Raw genomic sequence first — 20,125 nt, forward strand, 5'->3', positions numbered from 1 at the left:
TGAAGCCTTCTGCTTTGTTTTCCTTTCCATCCTACACAACCCCTTTTTCCCAGGGTTCTCAAGGGCAAACTACAGCTTGAGACCCCCCCCCGCTGGTGTCTCCACCCAAAGCTCTCTTGGTTTCTGATCTCTTGCAACCAGCTTTTAAAACTCCAGAGCCCAAACTACCAAGGAGAACTGAAAGCCTCCAAGCTGAAGGCAACCATAGAAGCCAACTCACCCCTAGACACCCACTCATCTTTGAGTCTTCCCCTTGATAGATGAGCCCTAGCCTTTAGCCAGCTTTTGCTGGACAGTCACAGTGGATTTTTGCTGGGTGATGACCATTGCTGGAACTAGTTACCACTGTATCCCCACCCCTTCTCTGCCTGCATGGAATCTGTTAGTGCACGCTGGGTGTTTTGGACCAGGTGTTTTTCATGTGTAGGTTATCTGATACTAAGGAGCCACATAGGACAGGATGATGCTGTTCCTGATAAACAAGACCACTACTCAGAAACTTGAGCCTTGTCTCAGGTGAATGTCTTCACAGAAGGGACAAGTGAGACAGAATATGTGGTAACCACAGGGGCAGATTTCAACCAACAGACAGCTAACTGTCCCCTCAGAGGGCCTTCTAATTTCTTGCTACAGACTTGGCTGTCCAGAACAGAGACATCTACAAGCTTCTACATGGAAATTTGAGAGATGTGATGTGTCCCATGGCGATTTATTGAGTCATCCCATTTACCTCTCTTTATTCTTTCTGTGCAGTGTGGAGACCTGCTGGGATGCAAACAACTGGTTTAGATCATGAATTGACTTTAAGGATGAAAGCTGTATTTGGAGCAACAGGAACGGACGTCTCTGACCGCCTTCCAACGCATAACCCTTCACCAGCTCCGGTCAACATGCAATGATGTTATACAAGACACAGGTTTCTGTTTCGTTTCAGCCATTGTTATCCTGGGATTTTCTTGCTTGCAGTTAGAGCCAATATAATCAGAACAGTTCAAACCCGTGGTTCTCAAAACAGAGGTGTGGTCTGCAGAGTATCAGTGTTTGTTGTTGTTTTAAGCAGTTTGTGAGTTCACATTTCCCCTGATACATTAAGGCATGATTCCTTTTTCACTAGCAAAAGCAAGGGTGTGATTGAAGCTGCACAAGGATGAGGCAGCATGCCTTGAGCCCAGGACTTTGAGCTCAACCTGGGAAACTCAACAGACAGAAGGAAGGAGAAGAAAGGGAGAGAGGAGAAGGAAGAGGGGAAGAGTGGGAGTGAGGGAGAGAGAATACAGGAGGGAGGGAAAGAATAAGGAAGGTGGCCAGGGGAGCAGTGTGGATCAAGGCAGCCCTGATCCAAGTAGGCCTGAGCAGATACTGTATTCTTTGTTACCATGTGCTTACAGTTTGGACTCACACAGTCAAGCAAAAGGTCGCTAATATATATTCCCTCCTTCCTTTTGCAACCAGGTATCTGTGTGAAGTTTTCTCTTCCCCAAGCCAACAGATAAAACAGATGAGAATCCAGCTGCCTCTAGCAAGCCAGACATCAAAGACATGGAAAAGCTATGACTCTCCCATTCTCCTCACTAGCTTTGAAAAATAACCTCCATAAAATATGTATCATTTACATAAACATGAAGTTGGTTTGTAGTTATACTAAACTAATAAATTATTTTTTTTATAATCTGTTAGTTGCAACTCCAACACAGTAAAGTATTTCTATAAGCTTCATACATAAAAGCCATTTGGGGAACCTCAAATGTTTGGAGAACAAAGACATTTTGAAAATAAGAGGCTTAAAATCTTTGGTTTGTGATACTGAATTTAAAATACAATCACAGAGCTGTTCTCTTATGAAAATGCACGTGCTGTTAAGCCCTGAAGTGGAGAAATTAACACCATGTTCAGGAAAGAGGGCTTGGGAATGGGGATGGGAACGGGAATGGGCAGAGGTTGAAAAGCACAGATCAACAGCCTTGGTGTGAGGCATCAGGGACAAAGAAGATGGGGTGCAAGTGGCCTGCTAGCCATCCACTCCAACACACATGCACTGCGAACCAAGAAGTATTTCCTTCCTTGAAAAGAGGGTCTTGCTGTGTAGTCATGGCTGGCTTGAAACTAGATGTGCAGACCATGCTGGTCTTGAATTCTCAGAGAGCTCTACTCATAGCATCCTGGGTACTATGATTAAAAGGTGCACCACCACGCCCGACTCTTGAAATTAGTTTTTAAATAGGGAATGCGTGTACATTCCAAATTTCTAATGAAGCATTTGATCATCTATAATAAAAAAAAAAAAACAGCAGCCCAGAGAACTGCCTCCCAGAATCCAGCCTCCCAGAAGCAACGTGTGAAAAGGTCAGAGGTGACAGAGAATGTGACACAGGAAATGAGACAGTCTTCAGATGGATACAGAATGCTCCAATTAGCATGTCAGCACTTCAGGACCACAGGGAGAATCAGAGTGGCATGGGTGGCTGTTGACTTAGACAGCCACTGAGCACCTAGGAAGGCTCTGTTCAGAGCGCAGGAGGCAGTGCGCAGGGGAAACATCTCTTCTCCAGAGCTGAGAGTTACAGCCTGCTAATCTTTTCTTACAGAATGTGGGCCCTTTCTCTGAGTCAATGCAGAAGAACAGTCAAAAAGTTAGTGAAATAAACTACACTAACTTTCATTGTTTCTCCTCCCAAGAAAGAATAGAGAAGGAAAGAGAAGATGTTTGATTGACATGTTTTTGTTTTGTTTTGATCACTTGAGACTAGAGGAAATTTATTAATCAAGACACCAGAATGGCTGCCTTTAAGCAGGAATCAGAGACAGCAGTGAGTTGAGCCAGGATGGTGTTTTGGTTGTTGTTGTTTGTTTCTGTTGAGCTATATACTTTTCTCCGCTCCCCTCTCTTCCTCCCCCTCCCCTTCTACCTTCTTCCATGACCTCCACGCTCCAAATTTACTCAGGAAATCTTGTCTTTTTCTACTTCCATTTAGATTAGATCCACATATGTCTCTCTTAGGGTCCTCTGTAGGCTGGTTTTTTCTTTGCTTTATGTCTAAAAGTCACTTAATGAAAATAGATCCATATCTATTGCCATGCACAAAACTCAAGACCAAATGGATCAAAGAGACCTCAACATAAAACCACACTGAACCTGATAAAAGAGAAAATGGGAAGTACACTTGAATGCATTGGCACAGGAGACCACTTCCTAAATATAACCCCAGAAGCACAGACTCTGAGAGAAAGAATTAATAAATGAGATCTCCTGAAACTTGAGAAGCTTCTGTAAAGCAAATGACATGTCAACAACACAAAATGGAAGCCTACAGAATGGGAAAAGATCTTCACCAACCCCACATCAGACAAAGGGCTGATCTCCAAAATATACAAAGAATTCAAGAAACTGGTCATCAAAAGGACAAATAATCCAATAAAAAAATAGGGTACAGACCTAAACAGAGAGCTCTCAACAAATTAATCTAAAATGACTGAAAGACACTTAAGGAAGTGCTCAACATCCTTAGCTATCAGAGAAATGAAAATCAAAGCAACTTCTCTGAGATTCCATCTTACATCTATCAGAATGGTCACGATCAAAAACACCAATGGTAGCTTATGTTGGAGAAGATGTGGAGTAAAGGGAACACTCCTCCATTGCTGGTGAGAATGCAAACTTGTACAGCCACTTTGGAAATCAGTATGGCGATTTTTCAGAAAATTAGGCAACAACCGACCTCAAGACCCAGTAATACCACTTTGGGGTATATACCCAAAGGATGCTCAATCCTACCACAAGGTCATGTGCTCAATTATGTTCAAAGCAGCATCGTTTGTCATAGCCAGAATCTGGAAACAACCTAGATGTCCCTTTACTGAAGAACGGATAAGGAAAATGTGGTACATTTACACAATGGAGTGCTACACAGCAGAAAAAAGTAATGACACCTTGAAATTTGCAGGCAAATGAATGGATCTAGAAAACATCATATTGAGTGAGGTAACCCAGACCCAGAAAGAAAATTATCATATGATTGACATGTTTTTAAAGTCAGCATGGGACATAAAATGTACCCTAAATACTGTTTTTGTTGTCCTGAAGAAAACGAGGAGGAGGAGAAAGGCACATGCGACATACAACAATGGGATTGGGTGAACAGACAGGACAGAGAAGAATGGTGCTGCCGGGACCTCCCGGTCAGTGTGCGAGAAGGAAACAGCCTTATTTTCAATCAAGGTACCTCCCAGCTTGTTTTCACTTTTGTGTTAGCAGCCTTGTAAAGCCCAATTCTGTGCAGCATCTACATGAAGTGCTTTGGGAATGCTAAAACACGGTGCAAATGTACAGCTTGCACACTATTGCAAATGCCAGGTCAACTGAGTTCACAATTTTCACATATTCACCTCATGCAACTACGCTGAAGGGTCCTCCACACCTTCTCCCTCGCATTGCTGTCACTTAAACAGGGAGTTCTAGTGACTATGGAAAGATGACATCATCTCTCCAAAGCCTTTTTAATCTTCTAAAGTAAAATCATGCATCTTCATACCTAAGCTAATGGAACATGTCAATGGCATTCATGCTAAAAATGGAAACACTGTATGTGCCTGTCTTGATTACTACCCCATTGCTAAAAGTAAAACAAACAATAACAAAAACAAAAGCCACAGCCCCTGAAACCAACCCAATTCTAATGTCAATCCTAATTCATACATCAGCTGCCCTTTGATTTAGCAGTCACTCACAGCTGTCTTATGGGATCATTCCTTTCTCATACGCCACAGGATTCAATGTCAATGGGGACTTTTAGGGGGTGTGTGTGTTAGTGTGTGTGCGCACACATGAGTGTAAGGTTGTGTAGGTGTGTGTATGTGTGTGTGTGTATGTGTGTGTGTGTGTAAAACTGCTCCAAGTAGTGCCTCGGTGTGTCTGTCACCTCATAACAAACCTGCATTTATTAATCCTGTTTCCTTCAGTGATAGAATAGCCCAAGTCCTCTGAGATCAAGAAAACCAAATTTTAAAATCAAAACCACATTCCAAATGTCTTAAAAGATATTTTTTGTTCAATTCTTTCGTAAAAACATTGGTCACTATTTAACATACAGAGGCAACAAAATGCACCCAGTTTACATGCATCAACAAGTCAGTAAGTTATAATACAGGAACAACACAGATTCTGAACGAACAGTCCTACAGCTCGTGAGACAGTTCTCCGGAGCTGCGGCGCTGACAGAGCAGCCGCTAGGAGACAGGGCGGTCCAGTTTCAGCTGATACAGGTTCTCTGTGGTGAAAACACTATGCAAGGGTCTTACGGAGTCACTGGTTTAAAGGCAGCCATCTTCAGAAACCACATTGTGCAGAGGACCACGTGAGGTCGGAGCGAGAGCTTGAGGAAATGGCGCCTCTGGTTGAAGACAAAGAAACTTGGATTTTGTTTGTTTGCTTTTGAAAACTAAGTATTTTAATGATTCAACACATTTTACTGATTAATACGATTCAAATTTTTTTTTTTTACTGAAAATCTGAATGTCTTTCAATGTGAAAGTTACATCTTTCATGTTTTGACAACTCAGATAACTGAAGATTTAACAAAACCGGCATAATTCTGTTCACAGAAATTCTGGTAGTAAGGACTGGAATATTTTTAAGAGAAAGAAAAAAGGAAATCAACAATCAAATTCCTTTCTGAACTCCAAGAGAGGTTTCTGGAAATGGGATTTAATAAGAAGAAAAGTTAAGCACCACAATACAACACTAAAAAACAAAAACACGAAAGCTACCAATACACAGAGGAGAGCACTCACAGTTCACACAGAAAATGCAACACGCATTCTAATTTGTCTATACGAAGGACGGACACAAGCACTCACATGTTCACACAGAAAATGAAATAAGTGTTATAATCCACTGACCTGGACTCTCTGCCTGGTACCCGTGTGTGAAACGTGAAGAAGACACAAAAGGCAGACCTGACTGAGACGGCAAGCCGTGCAATCCCAGTCTGATCAAAGGAGAGTGCTACTTGGGAGTACGAGAATCTGATGGTTTTTATACTGTCTATTTGTCCTTGAAAGTCTATGATAAACGGACAGCACTAAATCATCCCAAAGTGTGGTAGAGACAGTATGTGACATGTATGAGACAGTACGTGACATGTATGAGACAGTATGTGACATATATGAAACAGTATGTGACATGTTTTCTTATGGAAAAGAAATCTTTAAGAAGAGCTCACAGTAATTATGTGCAAACAAAACTCCAAAATAACATTTAAAAGGCATAGTCATGCTGTTTGTCTTTTTCATCTAGTTAGCAAACATGAATAACTTTAATTCCCCAAAGAATAAATTCTAGCTTCAGTTTCTCTCTTCCCTATGTTCAATTATTCTGTTACATGTAACTTTTTAGCATGTGTAGATCACATGGGAAAAACTTCAAGGGTTCAAAAATTAACTTAGGATTCCCACATGATTTAGGTCAGACATACAAGCACAGACACAAGCAGTTTTCCCCAGCCATGTGCTATAATCACCACAAAAGAAAAATCTCCAAAACTGGGAGAAAGGCTCTCTCCTCATGTCATGATTCACTAGGCTATATAGCAAAATATGAAACACATGTTATTTCTAAAAACTTCATCCAGAGGAAAAAAAAATCACAAAGTAAGATCTAATGAGATTAGAATTCTGAGCAAGGAATAATTAGACTCATTCCATTCTGATGAGACAATAACATTTTAGGAGGGAAATCCTTCCAAAGGAACAGAACTGGTCATGGATCTTCCAAACACCTGAACTCTGCCACTTTCTCCATAAACCTCCTTAAAGTTTTTATTTTCTATTTCCCTTAAAAAGAAAGGGAAATTAGCATAGTTTTCAAATGTCATCTTAAATTCTTTAGTTCACCCTAATTTCTTAATCTCTATTTTAAAGACGGTAAGCATTGAAGCACTGTCTTCCCCTCGCAAACCAAAACTCACTGAGCGATTATTCAAGGTTGGGAAATCAAAGGTAAAAAGTCGACTAAAAATAAGTACACTTGTTAGCATGTATGGTGTGTGTAAAAGGAAGGCCGGAAGAGAGTCAATCTTTCCGATTAGCCTCTGGCCCTTAAGACAATGTGCTTCAAAATTAAAAAGAACCGATATACTTAAAACACTTAAAGTCTGTATTCATTTTTAACAGATGCAAAAGCTTCAAAAATGAGTGAAAATAAATGTTTACTGTGGAACAGCACAGAAGTGATGCCTCCAGGCAGGGAGTCAAAATTTAACTGATGTTAAACATCTTACATAATTTGGAGAAACCCTAGCTTTGAATTATAATCACCAAGGGAAAAAAAACATAAATAGGTATTTCCATGCATGTACATGTTACATAACAAATAAGCAAATCCCAAGTCAGTACAGTACAGTATCGATGACTAAAAGTTAAATAATATGTTGATACATAGAGAAAAGGAAAAGATAACATGTTGACTGCCATTGATGAAAAGCATCCCAACAATTTACATAAAATGATATACTAAATGGTTTTTAAAAAGATATCTTAAGAAGACCAAGCCACAATAAGTTAGTGTTTCCATGATACATGCTGAAGTACTTGATCCCGTATCTATATACTGTCACTGTCCTCGTCACTAAATGCTGCGACAGTGTTTGTTAATGACTGAGGTACATTAGTTTACATCTCTTCATAGGTATTCTAAGATGATTCATTTGTCGTTTCCAGTTTTTCATCTTCTTCGCCTCCTCCGAAGAAAAACAAAGGGAACATTCCTAGAATGCAGCCAATAGTCACCCCAACAGCCTTGCCCTAAGGAAACAGAAGAGAGTATTTCTTAAAGTTATGTGTCCACACAAGAGGTCCCCTTGCATAAACACTGATGACAACAGTCAATGGCCACTACAACTGTATTTCTGTTGATTATAGGAACCTAAGTACTAAACTACCAAACTCTCAACATGCCATTTCACAGTTCAGAGGAATAAGGGGAAAACTTACCATGAACATGACATTAAAGAAATATCCGAGTAGAAAACATTTTTTTAATAGTTTGTGTATTTTAATGTCAGAAGACCAGAACACAGGAGGGGGAACATACCAACTATTCCCAGTGTGTTTGGATTTGATATCCTTGTATACAGTTCTTCAGTACTTAATTCCCTGAATGCTTAGCTATATGAAGATACAACCATTATAGAAACAATGTTGTGCTCTGTCTCACTGGAAACCTACATTGTGAAAGTTTAAAATTTTCACTTCTATAATTGAGTCTAAACTTTGCATTTCTCAGATGACTATCAAATTTAGATGTTTTAAAATTAAGTTTTCTTTTTAAATAAAAAAATCTGTTTATTTTCAAGACAGGGTTTCTCTGTGTAGCCCTAGCTGTAAGTTTTCTTTTTAAAAAAAGAATTATTTGTGTGCATGTATATGTCTTTAAGAAGATATTGGATACCCTGGAACTGGAGTTACAGGCAGCTGTGAGCCCTGAGCACTTGGGTCCTTAAGAGGAGTATGCACTCCTAACATCTGAGCTAGCTCTCCAGCTCTTCAATTAAGTTTTCTTCTTTCATACAATCATTCATTGAGATTCAGCAACTAAACTCTCGTTGCTGGGTAATCCCGAGACAGGGACCAATCACACAGAGTTGGTCTCTCCTCATGGAGCTCCACATATGAACACAGAGACAAAACAAGTCCCATCTGGCACGACAGAAGCTATGCAAACTACATGACTTGCAGCGGGAAATGCAGCGGGAAATGTTCTGGGTAATGTCATGGAGAACCAGTAACAACTTTCAAGGTAGACATCAACGTTCTGACAACAGTGTATACAACACCCTTTCAATATGCTACTAGGGCAGTTTGTTGTTTGCTGAAGTGGCGGTGGTCCAACCATGTTTTATATTAATTGTTAAATCTGCCAATCTCATTATGTAACTATTTTAAAAGGTACTACAGTTTCAGAGATATAACAAGAAGAAATTTGCTCTGTCCAGACACTAATAAAGTCAGTCCTCAATTCTTATTTTGATCTCATACTTTGATCATTTATATTTCAACAGAGACTATTCATTTTGGCTCCCAATTGCCCTAGGTTGTGACCTCTGCTAAGAGACCCCTGACTGCCTGCCAATTCTGTTAAAATGACTTTCATTATCACCCAGGGTGACCAAGGGTCCCCTCTTGCTCCCTTTAGAAATGCTGGAGCAGGGTGATGCTTGCCTCCATTAATATTTCAATCCACTGCGATTTGATCGTTCCTCCCCTATCAGTCCACAGAAAGGCTCAGAAATAAACACCAATGAACGACTTCAGTACAATGAAAATCAGCTCCATCACTGAATAATCAATGAAGAACAAAATCTTTGAGTGTTCAAATCCTTAATTAATCAAGCTGGAATACCTGAAAATAAAGAAATATCACACTATTTTTCTGAGAACGTCCCAGGCCTGAGTAACTTTTCCTAGCAACTCCATTCAAATCAGTTATAGTCTAGGACTGCCATGCTAACCACCGGATCCCGGCCCATGAGCCACATCACTTACCAGATGTGTGCTAACACGTGTCTGCCACATGTCAACTTGCTTTGGTGTGAGATCAGGAATCGATAGGCCTAACCTGGAAGCCAAGGCCTCAACATAACCTGCAAGGCTTCAAGAGAACAAAAGAATGAGGGGGTTTTAAGAGGCATGCAAACGTCTTCATACAGAAAAAACCGATCTCTACAAAGAGAAGCGGGAGTTTCGCCCGTGCTCCTCACTCCAAACAAAGCACAAAAATTTTACAGCTTCTATTTTTATTATATACAGATAACTCTGGCTTAAAGATACTTTCAAATTCACATGTAATACACAGTGACTCAGCGCATTTATTCCTTATTATATTTAAGAGGCCAATCAAGGCATATAATTTTTTATAAATAATTAAAATTACTGCACTTACTTCAAATGGTAAGCAAATTACTTGAACATATGATTTAATCTGGTAACTATGATCAGAAAGTAACAGTTTTTAAAAATTCATCAGACTAATAATGCACTTAAGAATGACAGCCTAGAACTTTTAGCCTAATCAGGGAGTCTAAATTACCACCACTGTTGGGTATAATTTTGTTCTAAGTACTGTCAGAAGAAAACAGCTTGACAATTACATACACTGACAACCAGAAGATACATTCTGGCTTCAGATATCAAGTGTTTTGAAAGTATGCATCAAAGAACACATAAAATGTGATATTTGTGAAAGACACTGAAAATAGAAGAGAGGAAACAGTTCTCAAACATAAAAGTGCTTATAAAAATGTTCACACTTCGATCTAAAGCTAAGTGGCTTTAAAATCTATTAGTTGGTTCTAATACAACAGAAAGCTAAACAGAAACGGCAATATTGTCAATATTAAGCTTGAAGTCTGAAATGGAATATCAAAGACATGTCATCAAGATAAGATTTATGTCAAAAAGTCTTAAAATATAAAATCCCAATCATGGCCCTAAAGAAAAAAAAAAACTTAAAATTAGCTTTGGCCCCAAATTCAAGTATAGATGCCTAATATTGAGGGACAGATCACCTATAAAATTGTCACTGCTTACTGTGAGCCAAAATAGAATCCTACTAGATCCAAACCCAAATCTCAAAATATACCACGTGAGTAGCCAAGAAAGGAAAACCATGTCAACGACAGAGCAAGAGAGAGATGTTTGTGCTAATATTTAATGCCAACTTCTCAGCTTTCCCAAGCCCAGGAAGCAGCCCAGGCCCATCCGCCACCTGGAAGAAAGTGAGAAACACAGCTTTTCGAAGCAGCCATCCTCCAATGTGCTATCATTCCTGCCAGACGAAAGGAAAAAATGGCCGGGTAAACATAAGCTTTGGAGGCTGAGGTATGGCTCAGTGGTAGAGCACAACTTAGCATTAATAAAACCCTATGATCAACCCCTTAACATCAGTGGGAGAGAGGGAGGGAGGGAGAAGGAAGGTAGGGAGAGCGCTGGACATTATTTCCTTTGTAGGTCAGTATCCTCTAATTTCTTTATCTTTGAGATTTTGCAAGTATAAGGAAGTGGGAAAATAACAGAGGTTTACTTTTAATTCTCTGTTCCATCCTGCTTATATTTTTTTATCATTTTAGGATATAATAAAGTGGCATGGTTCTATCCATTCTCAGAAACACTAATCCAGTTTGACTCATTGTCAACAACTATATTTGATTTCCACCACATATTTAGTATTACTAATTTAGAAATATTAAACTCAAATGTTTAGTTTTAGAACCCAAAGGAAAGTAATTATCCTTTTAAAGGGCTTATTAATTAGAGGAGAATAAAGACAAGAACATATAAGTACGTAACTGCAGAAACAAATTATGAACGGACTTACCCAAGTCCAGCTAAATCTGAAACAAGATTTCCCAAAGCAGCAGCTGGAAATTTGAAACACACAATGAATTGTCAAGACAAAGCCGGCAGAGGTCACAGTATTACATCACATGAGAAACACTGAGCTCTGTCTGCTGGAGTCACCATATTTCTCTGCTGTAACAACTCTGCTAGAAGCAGCTCAGGGATAGCTCTAGGTGCCAAGAGATTAAAAGAGAGCATGATCCTAAAATTAGAATATCCTACCTCCACTAATAGAGTGTCTGCAAGAAATCTTCTATTTTTACTGCAATATTAAAATTTCATAGTTGTGTCTTTAGTGTGGTATTTGTTTCGGGGAACTTAGATATTGGAAGCTCAGGAGCAAAGCTGCATAAGCAACTCCAAATACAAGAAAGTAAAGGAAGGAAAACACTTCATTCAAACGTTCAATGGTAAGATTGAATTCTGAGAAAAACATGCCTTCACACAGACAATTCAGTGAAGCAGTGTTTGCTACTACCTAACACAAACTAGTTACAATTCTCAGGAGAAATCTGCTATCTACAGAAAACTGGAATCAGAAGATTAGGATTAGAGATATCTAAACAAATCAACACCTCAATGAGCAAATGCATTTCAAATGAACTGTCTTCTAAACCTAACTTACAGACATTTCTAAACAACATGCAGACAACAGAATTTTAATATTTGCTATTATTAAATACCTGCCATTGTTGAAATTCCCAAAATAATTCCAATAGACAATTCGATTTGGGTTCCCTGAAAAGTAATTGGAAAAGAAGTTAAAGCTGGCACGGCTATCAAAGAATATCAATGTGGTAATAAAAACAGACTATGTAGTAATATCCACATGCTGCTGTACCATAATTACACACAAAAATACCCATAAATGTGCACAGCATATGAGGTGATTCACTTCATTCATATATATATATATATACACATATATATGTATATATATGTATATATGTATATATATACATTCATGAAGAAATAACCAATAACATTTCATCCATTAAAATTGATCCTCCCTCAAAATAAATAGCAACACATATAATAATCAATTCTTCACTAAGAATTTAATTTCTGCATTCTTAATTCTACTTTTCTATCACAGAGAAATACGCTTTAAAACTCCTTAAACAAAAAGACTGACACATAGATGCTAAATTCTGAAATATACTGTACTGTTATTTACTCTATCAAGATTTGAAAGACTGAATGATCTTCTATGAAAATGCCATTAGTAAGATTTTCTTCACAGCCTTTAGTTCCTTAACCAGTGGGTAGTGCCACTAGGACTCCCACGTCAAGTGGAAACAACACTTAGTCCGACACCTGCAAGAAGAATGAGACCCACAGCATCCCACTGGATTGATTTATTACAGGGAGTCAAAGGGTCCCACATTTATCCTTCCCCTTGGGGAAAGAAGAGGGCCCATGTTTCCCACCCACTCTACAGAGGAGAAGCTGAAGTGGCAGGATGCAGGGACTCTCCTGGGCTGTCACACAGAGGAGGAGGCCCTAAGTCTACTTTGCTAATTCAGTTCCAATCCTTCACAAAGGTAAACTTAGTTTTCAAGAGCTCCCTGGAAGACTAGCATTGAAATTTTTTTTAAAAAAAATCAACTTTTAACACTAAGGAAAACAAGAGTATCTAACGTGTTATGTAAATGTCGCACTGCTTGGTCTGTAAGACACTTTCCTCAATTCTCTTGTCCCTCTGCCTTCAGCTCTGCCCCTTGAAGACGTAACTCTTGTTGAGTATGACCAAACAGCCTGATGTGCCACTCTCCCAGGCATAAAAACTACAAACTTCTAAAGGAGCTAAAGTAACAGATTTCTGAGGAAGACGAAAGGGACGTGAAAGGACAGCACAAGCAGGAGAAATTAACCAAGGCACAGATCTCTGTTATGTAAGTCCTTCTTATATAAATGCAAAGACGGCAGAGCACCCTCCAGCAGTGCTGTGCACAGGCCACACAGTAAACAATAAATGTGACAGCAATGAATCATTGTCAATGACCCAACAAGAACCTCTTTAAAAATATGCGTCGGAAAAACTATTTGTGTGAGCTGAAGATGTAGCTCTGTGGGTAGAGGGTATCCACTAGCATGCGCAGTTTCTGAGCTGGAGCCCCATCACTGCCCACACAGAGAAGGAAGTATCTGTGTGCTTCATAATTTGGTAAAATTTGGGGTGCTTAAAGGTTCTTCTAAGAGCATAAATTCAAAGACAATTCCACACTTCTTTACTTTGCTCTGTATTTTAAAAAATTGTTTTAATAGATGAGATGGGAATTACAAATAAATCTAACACTTCATTTATCACTTTAATTACACTTACGATTAATCTGTTCTAAAAATTTCTATCCTAAGTGAATTGTAAAAAAAAAAACAATTCCCCAAATGACTAAAATATAAATTATAAAAAGCAATTTAGTAATATAAAATTAAACAATATAACCTAAGGCTATTACTTGCTCTATTATAACTGATTATACAGAAACTCGTTCTCATGATCACCAAGTAGCAGCCAGGAATGTACATCTAAAAGGAAGGAGAGAAGTAAGTTTTTATAGCATGACAGGGCAGAAGACTCAACTTTGTCCTGTCCGAGAAGCTCACACCGGCTCCACAATGTGAAAAGATCATCTGTGCTTTTAAACATGGAAAAGAGTAAAAACAAACAGGAAAAAACACATTGCTAGGAGAGTCATGACTACTTGTTCCCTTCTCAGAGATTCTGCCATTGTATTATTTATCTATTCTAATGTCTGGGGTCATCTCTCTGAAATAGCCTTCAACGACAGGAACAGTCAAAACCATCACTCTTCATCTGGTGTTGAAGTCAGTGATTTAAAATATCTATTCTGTAAAAACTTCATCCAAGGGAGTGCCTCCCTGAAGATGGATTTCAGTGTAAACGTGTTATTGGTAATTTGGAGTTAAGATCTCAGGTCTGGAACAACGCTACTCTGGGTACTAAAGATGAGGCACAGGCCTGCAGGACACAACATAACAAAGCTGAGGTGTCTGGAGTCTCTGACGTGCTCTGCTGGGCTTGGTCCAGTCCCATCGATGCTCCGTCTGCACACAGACACCCACTCTGTGGCATTTTATAAGAGGACCGGTCTGATTAGTGCTCTTGGAAGCTATTAGCTTCCCTCTCTTGACTGTGCCCAAAGTGAACCACTCCACAACTGCCAACAGCAAGGGCGGTTTTCAGCACCTGTGTCTTTAAGCTGTGTCTTATTAAGGACGTTTACTAAAATGGTGGCTCGAGCACTAAAAGGTTGAGCGAAATAATGGGAGAGTGAAATATTTAGCACAGAGGTGTTCTCCACCAGACAACCTGGGCAGGGCACACAAAAAATCAACTAAGGCTTAGAAACAGCATAAAGGAGCTTTTTTTTACAAGTTGGTATGCTTTCATTAATAACAGTAATTTAGCCAACTCAATGATAGTAGCCTGAGAAGAGCAGTACAGTTTTAATTAGTTAAATACTCTTCGGACTTTCTTATATACGCAGATCAATTTTATTCTTATATGTATACTAGGAAAGCATCATAATCCTAAAAAATTGATTATTCTAAAATTACATTTTAGGGGCACTCACTTAATGTGCATCAGCCTTGAGAAGTCTGGACTTGTCACAGCATGCTAACAAAAAACCCTACAGAGGTGCTTGTGACCCCAAGCTGTGCACAGGCCAGAGTCACACTGCTGACAGTGGCCCCTGAACCCCTCTTAAATCAGGGAGCAGCTGGACCCTCTTAATCTGGATGTAAGGCTAGATAGGCCCTGCAACAACCAAGCCATCTCAAATGAACTGACTTTAGATACTCTAAAAAACACCTGCAGTCTATCAAATGACTATGTAAATTACTTTTTTAAATCTCTATTTTATAACTAAATCTACTTACATTCATTCATAGTGCAGACAAATTCTAAAACCCTCAAAGTAAACTCTTCCATCTCCCTCCCTTCCCACCATCCCCTACCTCTCTCCCACCACCTTTCTGAGTAGTTTCTTCAACAATAGTTAATAGAAAAATTAAGATTTTTTTGAAAAATAGAAAAATTGAGATAGATTCTGTGAAGCTCATGATAGAGTCTCAGCATTCTAATTCAGAGAAGCATTTTCTTTTTCAAATGAATCTAAGTAAAAAAAAAAAAAACTACCCTTTGGACTTTCAAATTGGTACCCAGAAAGAAATAATTATACTTTGTCCTCTTTCAAGGATGTAGGTAACCTTCAGTCTATTTACTGCTGATATCCAAGAAAGACGACTGCATAAAGCATTCTAAAGGCATGTTTAAAAGTTAGCAATTGCCTTGACTGAACTATGAGAAGATCATTCTTTATATAAAACAGCAAATAAACACTGGGAAAGTCTTAAAATACCTGTGTTAGGGCAGTGTGCCAAACATTGGTGTCCACTAAGAGAGATGTCATTAACATAAGACAGGCCAACCAGGCCTGAGACTGCAATGGTCACAGCAGAGGCGAACTCTTTAAAATACTACACAATGCGGCAAAGGCAGAGGATGTTGTTAAATGAATCTTAAGACATCTTCGGGTTAAATGTTGAGAGTAAAGCCTTGTCTATGCCCCAAAACACCTACCAACATATTCTAGAATGGGAAACTTGAACAAGGAACTAATCAAAACTGTATGTGATGACAAGTACCAGGATAAACACCAGAGATTTTACATACATTTGCTCCTTAATAAAAAATGTTAGAACAGAATTATATACAACATAAGCAATTGTCTACATGCTTTGCTAAAAGTTCTATGATTAATATATATGATACTTTAAAAATTGAACTTGCTCACTGTTGATTAACTTAATAGGTATATTATATAAACTATTAGGAATATGTAGAACACACTAATTTCTTTATTAACTCAAAACAGAAGTGGTGAGAAGACTTACTGCAACAATCATAATTGCATTATCCAAAAAGCCAAACCCTATGAAAGGTATCGCATTGTGGAAGAATACTGAAAAACATCAAAACACAGAAAAATATATTTTAAAATTTTGATAACTTTTAGAATGACCAAAACAGGCTGTGTAATTAAAGCTTCTAAACAGATTTAATATCAATCACAGATCCTACTTACAGAAGCTAAACTGGGAGACACAACACAAATATGGAACACATGAAAACAATTTAGGCCTTTATGTTTTCTTACCAGCAATGCATTTACATACAGTTCATGGACAGTAAATTCGTGAGCACATGATGACCCCACTTAACCTGACTCACATCAGCCTACTTCTAGCTTGTGTCTATCACAACAGTACTAATCTCTGTATCTCTAATAATCATTTTTAAATGTCTATACTCAAATTCCAGGGAAGTTATTTGACTGCTTTTACTTTCTAGTCAACTTTTTTGTTTTGTTTTGTTTTTCGAGACAGGGTTTCGCTGTGTAGCTTTGGAATCTGCTCTGGAACTCGCTCTTGTAGACCAGGCTGGCCTTGAACTCACAGAGATCTGCCTGTCTCTGCCTCCCGAGTGCTGGGATTAAAGATATGTAGCACTACCACCCAGCTCCTAGTCAACTTTTTAAAGAAATTTTAGGAAATGGTGATTGCCTTCATCTGACACCTACGGACAGGAAGTCCTTGGCATCTCGGAACCCACCAGGATTCCAGCGCTACTGAAAACTGCAAGAATCGGTATTCGCACCACATCAAACTGTGCCTTGAAGGCCTCTTCCTACCAAAGACACTTCTCACCTCATTCATCTGGCACACAACCTGAAACCTGGATTATTAAAAGTCAAAGCAGGAAAACTGTGGGGTTTTTTTTATAGTCTAGCTTCATTTTTCTAATTTGTATCCTCAGTATACTGTCCAATGCTGAGTACAGAGCAGATGCTGAAAAAGAATTAAGTTGAGGATACTAACCTGGAAAAGAAGCCAATTCTATATTTAGACTAGTGGAGGCATACTGTGAAACAGATTAAGGCTGGGAACAGGAAAAAACTATTTTATTTGATGATTACAACTTCTAAGGCATAGCCAACATCAGCTCAACTGACAACTTCCTCAACAAACTGAGGATCGAGGAAACTGAGAAAAAAAAATCTGATTTTTATACTATATTTGAAAACAGTCCTCCCTTAAGACAGTTGGTTGTATTTGTTAGTGACTTCAGATTCTTTTTTTTCTTTTAATGCAATTAAATATACACTGTAACTGAAATATAATCCAGAAGTTATGAAAATATGATATTCTATGGTATTCTATGGTATGACTTCTGTACCATCAGGGGAAACTAGTAGGCAGTAATTCAAAAAATTAACACTTCTATCCACAACTTCTATCAAAGAAATACCATCTTCAGCATAATAATAGGCACCATCATGTGTAAATTATTACATATATTGATACTGTACACAGCATGCAATAGATATAAACAGTTACTTCAGGTCTCTGCCTGTCACAGTAACAATGCTCATGATGAAGGGCGGAATATCCCATTGTGATCGTTACTATGAAAGCTATCGAGATGGTAAAAGCCAAACATCATACTCATGAGATGGGATAACTCCAGACCTCAGCCTTATTTCTCTGACTTTGCACCTGCGTCCATTGGGCACCTACTGACATTCAACTTGTTGCAGTAAGCAGCTTCCAAAACACACACGCAAACCCTACCTCCCAGCTACAACATAAACTTAATGGGCAAAAAAGTACGCTGGAAATTTTGAAGTCACCCAAAGAAGCCCCCACAGTGAAGGGAAACCTGTCTAGGTGTTCCTAGACACAGCCCTCTCCGTGGCAAACAACCAAGAAATCAGCTGAGATTACTTAGTATTTGAACAATACGATGACATCTCTAAAATTAGCCAGTAACAAATACCTTCAGATAAGGTGTAAATGGCGTTAAGATTGCACTAAGAGCTTATCCTGGTAGAAGCCCGGTCACTGAAACTAAGGCATATTGCCATACTAATCCACTAATGAACTATGGGATAGGTCTCTATGTGTATATATTAATCCGTTTGCCATATAAATAAAAAACTACTTTTAATTCAAAGGAGGAAAACAAAGTTTCTTTTAAAAAAAAGTATGCACTGGGCACCCTGCTGGGAACTTGAGAGACAAAAGCCATGAAATTTGGTTTCCACATCTCAGAGGATTTAGACATAGAAACCTAACCACATACACAGTTAATTTCAACATCACCTACAAAAAAAAAAAAAAAAAAAAGGTAATAGTACTGTATGCAGTATCAGTACCAGGTTAGGAATCTGGGCTGGGAGAATCAGGAATAATTACCTGGGAAGGGAGATCTTAAAAAATTCTTAAATTGTTTTGGTGTTTGAGGAAAAGTTACTAATTCCTAACATAAATTACATCCTACCTATGAGAGAAAAAAAAAAGGAATGATCATTAGTTTTTTTCCTAGTCATTTGAATTTGCCTTCCAGTGAAGAATGATCTCCTACTAATTTGCTATTTCTTCAATTCCCTTTGGCAAACACTATTCTATAGTTAAGCAGCTGTTAGCAAATCACATTTAATATTTAATTGCCTACTTAATTACTACCTACTCAAATTCACCACCACACTTTAAATGATTCTCTTCTACTGTCTTCTAATAAGACCCTAAATTGTTTTACATCACTCCCATGTTAACCTGCAATACTCATTCTTATCATAACAGGAAAGAAAGACGGTAGAGCTCCATAGTGAGGTTTCTTCCTCCTCAAACGAACTCACTTACTTTCTTACAGCTACGAACACTACCCAGAAACTCTTTCTGCATCAGTTAGCCTGAATCTAAATTTAAGTTCTGCAGTTACCTAATTTAAATTTGGCCTAGGAAGTAAACATAATACACATTTTCCTGCAAATTAAGAAAACTTCTAACAAATTTCCTCTTATTACTAGATGACAAGAACATTTAAAAATATTAATTATCCCATAATATTATGAAATATCTTCAACCAGTTTTAGAAAGTACTCCTATATGAAAAAAACAGGACAATCCAATCTATCAGAGAAGTTTAATTTACTGACTTTTATGCCATTATAAGAAACAATTCCTTCAGGTTCAAAACAGAGATAAGTATCAATTTAACACATAGAGCCATTACCATATCTCAGCTGTCCTGGAGTGGGTGGTTGAGCTTCCAATTTCTCTAAAGGAGAAGAAAAGGTATGGAGCAAGAGTTAGTTACAGCAACAGACTTACAAAAAACAAAGATATATTTGGGTTAGTAGATCAAAATTATCCACTTTAAAGAATATTGGTTTGGAGTGAACTACAGGAGTAGGAGCTAAGCAGCTTCAGCCGCACGCCGTGGGTCACGCGCAGGGGCCACACGCCGTGGGTCACACACAGGGGCCACATGCCATGGGTAACACACAGGGGCCACATGCCGTGAGCCACACACAGGGGCCACACGCATGTCACACGCAGGGGGGTCTCTTTTTTTTAGGTCACATGCAGGGAACCCATTTGCATCTACTACAATAAAATCACATTCCAGAAATAATACTTGTCTTTAAATGGAAACTCTGGATGACTTAACAAATATATACAAAGCAATACCAACAGCAGAAAAAAAAGACACTCTGATATATTTATATTAGTTTATTTATTTAGAGACAGGCTCTTATTATACAATCCTAGTTGGCCTTGAATCCCCAGTCTTCCTGCCTTCATATTCCAAGTGCTGAAATACCAGCCCTGTGCCACCACAGCCACCTGGAAATTACATTTT

General features: G+C 38.5%; 1 protein-coding gene across 1 annotated transcript in view; it reads right to left on the minus strand.

Annotated features, from left to right (window-relative positions):
* Nucleotides 1-5,023: 5,023 nt before the first annotated feature.
* Tmem65 (transmembrane protein 65) overlaps nt 5,024-20,125 on the minus strand; it is a 39,012-nt gene continuing 23,910 nt past the window's right edge. Inside the window, exons 2-7 of the mRNA XM_038344104.2 lie at nt 19,496-19,540; nt 16,315-16,382; nt 12,075-12,129; nt 11,369-11,411; nt 9,538-9,643; nt 5,024-7,797 (exon numbers count right to left, since the gene is read on the minus strand). Coding sequence (XP_038200032.1) covers nt 7,687-7,797; nt 9,538-9,643; nt 11,369-11,411; nt 12,075-12,129; nt 16,315-16,382; nt 19,496-19,540 — 428 coding nt within the window. The 3' untranslated portion in view covers nt 5,024-7,686. The remainder of the gene's footprint in view (nt 7,798-9,537; nt 9,644-11,368; nt 11,412-12,074; nt 12,130-16,314; nt 16,383-19,495; nt 19,541-20,125) is intronic.

This window comes from Arvicola amphibius, chromosome 9, assembly GCF_903992535.2.
Source record: "Arvicola amphibius chromosome 9, mArvAmp1.2, whole genome shotgun sequence".
NCBI lineage: Eukaryota > Metazoa > Chordata > Mammalia > Rodentia > Cricetidae > Arvicola > Arvicola amphibius.